Source organism: Anopheles moucheti, chromosome 2 (assembly GCF_943734755.1).
Source record: "Anopheles moucheti chromosome 2, idAnoMoucSN_F20_07, whole genome shotgun sequence".
Classification (NCBI taxonomy): domain Eukaryota; kingdom Metazoa; phylum Arthropoda; class Insecta; order Diptera; family Culicidae; genus Anopheles; species Anopheles moucheti.
In genome coordinates, this window is record NC_069140.1 from 89,971,116 (window position 1) to 89,980,750 (window position 9,635).

Sequence of the window (9,635 nt, forward strand, 5' to 3'; positions counted from 1 at the left end):
GGAGCAAATGGTTTGGTGAGTGTGTTTTTTGGTTTTGTTTTATTTCTCACCCTATCCTGCCACGGATTTAGTGCCGGTGGTTGACTGTTGTTTATTTCGTGCGCAGATGAGCACGAACGAATTGAACTGTGAAATTGAAAGTGGCTACGTTCGGCTCGACCCCTGATGTCGAAACGCACCCATGTACGCCGGCGATGTGCATCGTAATATGGTTTTGATTAGATAAAGCCTGTGGATACGCGCCTGTGAGTAGCCTGCAGCATCTTCATCGCGTCCCGCTGGAACACAGGACAGGATCAAAGCAAGATTGAATGGGAGAGCCGTTGGCGAGGACGCGATCATCGCGACGACAACTGACGGACAGATCCTCACCGCCGGAAGGTCTAGCTACCATCGGGAACGACACATAATTTATCGATCGTTATTATAGGCTGTCAAAATAATGTGAGTTTTACGCGGACGTGGGGCGCATTTTCGTCGTTGCGTTCGCCCCTTCGTTCCGGGAAGTTCCACCCGAAATCGGCCTGAGCCGCGCTTTAAATCATCATTAGACATGCAAAAATTTTCCCCACCACCGCTACAATATGTCAAGGATTTGTGGGGCAATAATTCTTGGCCCTTCCATGCTGACGTGGACGTTGCAGTGCTTCTCAGTGATCTTTTTTCTTTCGCCCCCCCAAAAGCACTGGACATCAGCATTTTATTGGTTCTGGTGGTGGAAACTTCGATGCACTGCAAAACAGCGTCATAAAACTCTGACTTTGCAGGCGAAACTGGCGCTGAGCTGGGAGCCACTTTAAGCGACTATGTTGGCCGAACCAGAAAACTACAGCCCAGAGACCACTGGGTCGGGACCGGGGCCTTTTTTTTGTTGTTGCGTTGCGGCTCAAGTTCTCATGAAATATTGGCAAAGAAAATCTCAGAACTCTCACCATAATTCATTGCGAAGGCGAAGGATACGCAGGGATACAGGGGTCCCATAAAGTACGCCTCTGACATAAGCCTCCAAATGGGTGCAACAGAAAGAAAAAAAACCCGGCTGCCAGAGTGTCCAGTGGTTTTTAAGAGAGTTTTACACCCCGGCACAGGTCACAGCCGAGAGGGAAGTAAACCAAAGCACAGAAAAGAAAAGAACCCCGTGGAAAAGATCAGCAAAACCTCCGTTACCTCCATCGGCTATGGTTTGGGGTTTGTGCATGGTTTACTGCGATCGTTTTGCGAATCGCGATCGCACTCACAGTTAGAAAGCGGAAAAGGTTAGCCTCACGGGGTCAAAGTGGGCCGGTTTGGGGGTAGGGGGATGTTTTTTTATGTTAAAACCCTTCTCGACAAGGGCTCGACCTGCTGCACCGGTTTCAAGTGGTTGAATTTTGTTTTGTGAGTAAATCGGGGGCAAAAGAATCGATTCGCTGCCGGGTCTGGCCGGAGGGTAAGGTTGCTCTACTTTTACTCTTTGGGTTGTGAACTCTTGTTTTACGGTTAAGAAACACCCTTAATAGAGGAAGAGCTTAATGGAAACCACTGAAGGACGTATTATTGTTAAAGTTTTTATTGCAAATTGATTAATTAACGCCTCCAGGATGGAACTGAGCATTTTTTTATTTGACATTTGTTATTAATCAATTAAAAAAGCGCAATCAGCCGTATTGGATGTATTCTTAGTAGGAATTAATTTTCATTAAATTGCTTCACACTCTGTGTGCGCCTTCAAACAACATAAATTAGATTATCATTTTTGCATAAAGCCCGTAATCTACATACCGCCGTAGCTGACTTAATGTCCATGAAATCGGTGTCGGTAAAAAATACAAGCACTAAGTGATAGTGAGCATACGCAATTAAGCGTAAATCACATACAACACATTCATCCTTCCCTGTCAGTTTCGCTCCACTGATAACGCTGTGCAGGTGAGATAAACCCTCGGCTAATTAGCATTCACTGCGAGTAAGAGTTATGATTGAGACTATAATTTATAGCCGCCAAGAACGCATATAAAGCGCAGTTATGTTATGTGATAAATTCTATTTTTATATTCAATTAGTACTGCTTACATTCGAACTGTCTCCGGCACCGTGTGAAGCGAACGTTCCGTTGTTCGTAATCGAATGTGTGAAGGCAGGAGAAAAATGGAGAAGATGAAATAAGTGGGGTGTTTTATTCGTTTCTTTTTTATTTTATTATTTTCACACCTTACGTGCTGAGCTCCCACGCTTCCCAAACCCGTGGAACCCAACCCCCGAAGAAGAAGGAGCGAGGGTTTCGGGGATGGAAAATTGTTATCACCATTTGCCCATCATTACCCTGCGCTGGGCCATCCGCCTTTCCCAACCTTGAGCACCCAGCGGGAGTTCCCGGACCCGATCGCGGTCACCGGTTCGGTTTGTCGTCTACTCGGCCGGGCGTGTTCGGTGTCCAGAGCAGAAGAGCTTTGCTATGACATTTGCTATGACCGCTCGTATCGACGCGTGAGGAAGTGTTGCGAACGCAATCACAATCATTCGATTGAAAGGTGTTGAAGTCATGGTGCGGAGCGGCTGCTGACGAGCAGATTCCGGTGCCCCGATACGTGCCCCAAGCAAGCAGCAAAACTCCCCGACCGCCCCAGAGCCAGAGCGTAAGCGTAACAGATCGTTCGATAAGTCTGTTCGAGTCAAAAGTTCGATCGACAGCGGTAAGCCAGCGGGGTGGTTTTGTGGCTGCATAAAAGGGCAGCAGCTAAAGGGCGAGAGAGAGAGAGAGAGAAAAAGGGTGTGTGTGTGTGAGTCTGTGAGGTTTCTGTATTTATTTTTATTTGCAACCTCATGTTGGTCAGACGTTAAGGTTAGGTCGGACGGTTTTCGCTTGAGGTTGAAGCGTGGTCCATGCAGTTCGGTTCGTCTTGGCTCTTCGCTTGGCCGGTGTCTGAAACCGACGTCCGGCATGTTCCGGCATAATTCGGCATTGCTACCTACTGCTCTAGGTCTGCGCGTAATGGCCGCCGCTCTACACAGGTCGTGTCGACCGAGATCTCGCCTTGTGGCGTAACCAATTCTTTCTCCGCGTGTTTTTTTTTCTCTTCTTTATTTTCCTCCGTTGTTCGGTCCCGAACCGTGGACCACCTCCCGCGAAACCGAAACCGAGCAGTAAAGTCATCGAGTGTTCCCGCCGACGAGCCGACGAGTTCCGCCGATCTTTTCACCCCATCGGACCCCCCCCCCCCCCCATGTTACTGTTCTTCCGCTTCTTGAACGTTCGATTTTGTGGTTTTCGGTTACCAGATTTGATGCTGTCCGCGCGAGCACTGGCACTGGGCACTGGACCCTGGAGTCAACTTTTGTTCCCGAGGTGACGGATTGTAAAACCGGGCACGATGACGGGGCGATTTGGTGTTCGCTTCTCACCTTGCCGTGTTTGCTGGGGCAGCGAACGACCAGGAAAAAGGCTGGAGGAAACGTTCGAACATGCACAGCATGTGTTGCATGTTTTGGCCACCAGTTGTGGCCACCAGTTGTTGTTTGCTCCCTGCATGCACAAGCTCAGCTTCCTGATCTTCTTGCCCCGAGGGCTTGTTTACGCCGGGCGATTCCCGCGCGCAAATTCGCGTGAGGAACTCCCAAAACTCCCCAAACGGAGCAGGAATTCTGCTGTGACCAATGCAATTAGACGAAAAGTTTGGTGAGTTTCCGGAAGAAAAGTTTGAACAAAATTGTGGAGCTCATGTGGCATTTTTTTGTTGAAATTTTACGATCCCAACGTCCCAAAGCAGGTGAATCGCACGCCCCGAGAACGATCGATAGACGATCCGATCCGCACGATGTTATGAATGAAATGAGCCTAATTTTTATCGCGAAACGAGTGATTAGCTGGTCGGGAGGGAATTTTTAAAACTTTTCGGTCGTTAAAAAGAGCAGCCAGATATAAAATACATTCTCCTAAACATAAAATTATGTTTGATCGCCGGTTCGCCGTGGATGAGCATTTAAGAGGTTTGTGATGGCGCGCGGGCCCGGTTTGTGATGCGCTAGAAATTCCAGTTTTTCGCCGCACGGCTTTACCGATCGTGGTCGTGGAGTACAGGGCCATAAATAATAAGCAACAAAATCTTCTTCCGCCCGTGGTTCGTTCGGCGTTCTGATGTTTTGGCCTGTCCCGGGCGGACAGGCACGGAGCCAAACGGAACGGACAATCACACATAATGTTGTGTTAAAAGACGAAGTCTTTCTTTCGGGCACGAACGGCATGGTGTGTCCGCGCGTCGAACAAAAAACCCGTCCAATTTTCCCCTCCGGGGTGCTTATGTTTTCGATGATGTTAATAATAACCGACATCGGCAGCAGCGGCAACATTTACGGGCATATTTAGCGGCGTCGGGAGCTGAGCGCATTTTCGGGGGGTGTGCTGCCTGGCGGGCCGCCAGCACAGACCGCGGCAAATAAAACGTGTCGTTAAAGATGACCCGCGTTGCACCGTTTGGTTCTCCCCACCCCAAATTTCACCCACGTCACAAACACGTCACCCGGCATCGTTCGGCCGTTCGAAAATGCCATCATTTCATTGATTTTATTCACGCGACTCGCGGGCAGACCTTTCACGCGCGGGCAGATCGTCATCTCCGCATCATATTCGCCGGTACCACACCGGCTCATTATATGACACGGGATGACCGGGCGTTTCGTCCCCAACTCATCCACCGTCCCAGGCAGGCAGTTTTCCGATTTTTATTGACTCTTTGAGATTTTTTATTGATCGGTCAGCGGTGGACATTTAGTGCGCGACGCGGTACGCTTCATACGGAATCGGCACCGTACGGCGGCACCGTCACAAAGTCTCGCCGTTCCACACAAGCTCGCGCAGTAAGAATGTCCCCTAACCGGGCCACTCGGCCGGACCCGGAGAGCCGGAAAAAGGAGTCGTTAAAAATTAGTTCCAGCCCGGGTTAGCGAACGGACGGTTGGAACGACCGATCGTGCGGCAGCACCGATTGTTGTCACCGTTTTGTTATGCTAATTTTATTCTCTGCTTGACAAGAGCCGGCACTAATCCGCACCGTGCCGGTACCGGGGTTTGACGATCCGCTTGGTGGCCACTTGATCGCGGGAGTGGATTACCGTCATGACGTGATAATGGCCATGTCGATCGGGTGGGAAGGTCGTTTGCTCAAGGTACAAAATACGGCAAAGAAAAAAGCGCCGTTGAGTTTTTGGGGGAGAGTGCGTGAGAGCGCTTAAGCTGCACAACAGTGTCATAATCATCGTATTTAATTTTGATCACAAATTTGCACCGGTGAAGGCATCTCAGGATGTGCAAGCTAGAACGTGGAAGTATGCATTGCGTGGGGGGGTTTGTGTAAAAATAGCAATGGAAGTGTTGCAGTCAGTTGATAAGATGATCGCACGAACGGTTTTTTTTTGTGTGTGGCAGTAACAGCTTAATGAGTCATGCGCATCATTTGTGTTTTACATGTTAAAAGAATGGAAATTGTTTGGAGTTTTTAGAATATGACGTAATGCTATGACACTCACCTTGAAGTAAGTAAGTTAGGCTCATTGTAATACTTTTCGCCCTCTAATGACGCTAGGATTTTAATTATGTTCCAGTACCATCTGATAGCATTGAACTTCAGGAAGAACGGTTAGAATTTGATGCTCGGTGAATTCCTATTCTAACTCTTTTAGGGATCTCTTATTTGATTAAAAATACTCTTCACTATTCGACTATTAGTTGTTAGATGCCACAACAGGACGTTCGTTGGTCTAGACGTCCAAGATCACAAGATCATCAACCAAGCTCACACAGTGTTAGGTGTCAGTAACCGTCACGGAGCTACTATAACTCATCTTTTTTGTTTTAAATCTTATTTTAGTATTATGAGATTCCTTATCTACCATCCTAGAATCCACCAGAAGGAAATACACTTGATTAATCAGTAAAAAGAGGCCTTGAAGCGATAATCCTTAACTCCTTACTACCTGTAGTGTATTTCATGTAATAATACTTAAGACTATTGTTGACTTCGTGGAACTTTTGCATAGAATTAATATCAATACTCCTAACAGAGAACTTCGTCACAACGAACTTTGCACTATTGGTTTTAGGAGGAGACTTTAATGTGACGGAAAATTCTATTGGGATTGTGAAAAGTTTGAGGAGTTCATCCAAGAATCATTAACATCTTTCAACAGTCTAACATTATATCAATGATTGATACTGATGTCCTACTTCCAAGAGCGCTACTGCTCTTTGGAATTGTTCAGTTCCGCTGCGTCTCAATGTCTGGGAGTTCCAGATCAGGAGATCCTAAGGTATCTTTCAATGATATCCTACAAATAGTAATACAAATATATTGCAGTGATCTTCCAGATTTCTCGGCAGTTGGACGTCTCTCTATTCTGCGTCGTCTAATTTTGTTTTGTTTTTGAGGTTTAGTTTGTCCAAAATTGTTTGGAAAAGCTGGAATTTTATCTCCATCACAAAGGTTGAAAGGCCTAGTATTGAACTCCACTCTGTAGCTTCTGTACATTACTCCTTAAACCGCTCAGTATTCCCCGTTTTTAATTCTCATTATCTTCAACCTAAGCATAATAACACGGAGCAAATGATGGTCAATATCTCTCAAAGACTGTTGATTGAAAGCTGCATAAGCTACTTAACATAAATTAAAGCTTAAGCGAATCGAACGTAAAAGCTATCGACAGTAACACGCGGTACGGTGCAGATGATTCACGCACGGTATTGAGATGTTTGCCAGCAACATGTCGTTAAGTAGCGTAAGATATTTCCCCGCCTTTGCGTAGCAAAACGCGATCTTAATGCGATTATTATAGGCGCTATTCCCTTTCACCCGCTGGACACGTTTATCAAACTCGAATGCTAATGACGTTACGATCGCTTCGTTTCCTCTCTTCCCCGCAGGTTTGGTTTCAGAACAAGCGTTCGAAGGAACGTCGGCTGAAGCAGCTGACCAGCATGGGTCGGGGTCCGTTTTTCGGCGGTGCCCGAAAGATGCGCGGTTTCCCGATGAACCTGTCCCCGGGCGGGCTGGACGAGCCGGGCTTCCCGTACTTTGCGGCGGACGGTAAATTCGACTTCGGGTACGGTGGGCCACCGTTCCATCCGCACGATGCACCATTCTTCGGCGGACACCCGGGTGCGGGCCCGATGCCTTTCGGCGGTCCCGGTAAGTTGGAATGCGCACCACGGTGTGAGCGAGCGTGAGAAAAAAAAAACGACATTTCGGTTGCAAATAACAGTGCGGTGTTAATGTCAGGCTTTTCACCGATGCAGGAGGACCCATGGATCACCCGATCCCAATGGTAGGCGACTTCGTGGGCGGTATGGCCGGTCCGGATGGTGGTGCGGTTGGTCCGGGAGGTGGTCCCGGAGGGATGCTCGGACCTGGTGGCGGTCCTGGTGGTCCCGGTGGATTCATGGGCCAGCCGGGCGGACCGGGCGGACCGGGCGGTGGTGGCGGTAATCCACAGCAGCAACAGCAGGGCCACGGACCGGACGGTGTCGGTGGGATGCTTCCGTCGTCCCGTCCCGGTGGCAGCCCGGTAGAGTTCCTGACGTCCGGCAACTTCGCGGAGTCGCAGAACATGCAGAGCGAGGGCCTGGTGTGGTAAGTGCGGTTGGGGAATAGGAGTGCGCTGCATCACTCCCGTTCCTCCCAGGCCACCAACGCCCTAGCGGCATCTTCTTATCACGGTTGTTATCTTACGGAGCGTGAGCAGGAAGAGTTTTAAGCGAGTTTGGGACGCTGGACGCAGTACCAGCAGCAGTGAGGTCGTGAGTGCCGGGGTTTTTCGTTGTTCACAATCAGCTTACTCCTCATCAACGCCGCAGCTTGACCTCGTAGCGTATGATTTATTGGCGTTGGCGTGTACGTGTCCAGAGCGAAGGCGAAGTTGGGTGCGACCTTTGTTGCGGGTGCATTGTTTACGCGAACAGCACGCACTTTTTCGTTTCAGAAGCGACCTCACCATCCGCGTTGACAAAGACCGCTTCGAGAGATGCGTAATTAGTAATCGATGCGTGGCAGTTCTAGTGGCGCTCAGATGACGTACTTGTTGCTGAGTTTTTATAGCCGAAGGGTCATTTGTTGGCGCCATGGTTTCGCTGTCGGTGACAATGAGTGGGGCGTTTTATTTCCTCCACGCATTGGCGCTTGGACGAGCTGGAACAAGCAAGTATTATGCTGTTGCGACGACTGTTGAACTCATAAATTAGAGCATTGACTGCGCCCTGGACACCGAAACGGCGCGTTTGGAGTTGGAAATTTTTAAAAACTAATGACGTAACCGTTGGCCCCGAAAGTCGAGGAACCATGGAGACGCAAAAAAGGCTGGTGCAAGATGCTACTGTGGCGGACCACTCTCCGGCACTCAAACTCTCGGGACAATAGTGAGATGTGTTATGAAGAGGGTTTCCTTCACGGAAAACTCAAACCAACTGATCAGTATTAAAATGGCAGCAATCAATCACCAGCATTAACCAGACAAAAACCCACATCACAATCGTTAGTCGGTGACAGTGTCCTCCACAGTTGCATCCCGGTGCATCAGAACCTTCCGCCCTTGCTTGCGCACTGCACACGTAAGATATTTATTTTAACGCGACTAATAACGCTTGCACAGGGGGCCGATGTTGGGTGGTGGCGAGCGAGGCAATTGTTGTTTTCTATTAATTAATAGTTTTGTTTCGTGAGTAAGCTATGGTAAATTAAATTATTCAGCACAACCCAGAGCTGACGAGCGGCTGCTGCGTGCGGGGAGGGCTTTAGTGGTTTAAGTTTTATGCCGCTTCATGCCGCATTCGCGTGGTTGGGATGGAAAGTGGCATCCTTTCTCTTCCATCGTTCCATTCATTCAGAGCCTGTACAATATTATCAATTTCTAGTTAATCGATGATTGGCGGAGATGGGGGGATGAATTACGTTTATAGTAGCGATTCGGATTAAGGTTGAATGTTAGCCTCCTCACAAGTTATAAGTAGCAATGGAATCGTATGCGGTGCAAAGATGATGGTGTACTTTTGAGTTTGCGATGCGACAGCTGAAAGCTTTCGTCCCGAAATCAAATTTAAACATGTGTCCAGCGGTTTTATTTTCTTTTAAAAGACGGTAGAACTATGAACAAGGTATGATTCCTAGCGGGGGATGGGTAGAATGGTTTTTATGTTTCACACAACCCACCAATCGTTTTATTTTTGTCGGGGACAAACTATCACGATCGGACTATGAAGTACAGAGCAAGAGAGACGGAAAAGAGAAATCAGTGAAACAGTATCAGTAAAACCGAGACCAGACCGGTCCGGTAAGGAGTCTTGTGAGTCTTGTAAATAGCGCGTACGGCAGTAGGCAGTAAAGAAGCTGAACGTGATGGCGTGTACATAGGAACTTCAGCCACACAAGATTTTGGGTGTTTGTAGGGGGGAAGCAAAACAAAAAATACGGTAAAGGAAAAGCGGTGGTCGGCAAACAACCATTCATAAAACCTTGATCGATTGAAGTACGTTGATGACGAGTGAAGATAAAGTAACACAAAAAAACAAAAACAAAACACACACACAAAAAACAAACACACACGTTAATAGCAAAAAGAAAATCACAAATGAGCGCCGGTAAGGAAAACACAAACATATGAAACTCTCCCATTTT

General features: G+C 48.0%; 1 protein-coding gene across 1 annotated transcript in view; it reads left to right on the top strand.

Annotated features, from left to right (window-relative positions):
* Positions 1 to 7,602, top strand: part of LOC128297879 (LIM/homeobox protein Lhx3) — a 34,151-nt gene extending 26,549 nt beyond the window's left edge. The window contains exons 5-6 of the mRNA XM_053033592.1: positions 6,893 to 7,157; positions 7,265 to 7,602. Coding sequence (XP_052889552.1) covers positions 6,893 to 7,157; positions 7,265 to 7,602 — 603 coding nt within the window. The remainder of the gene's footprint in view (positions 1 to 6,892; positions 7,158 to 7,264) is intronic.
* Positions 7,603 to 9,635: the final 2,033 nt, after the last annotated feature.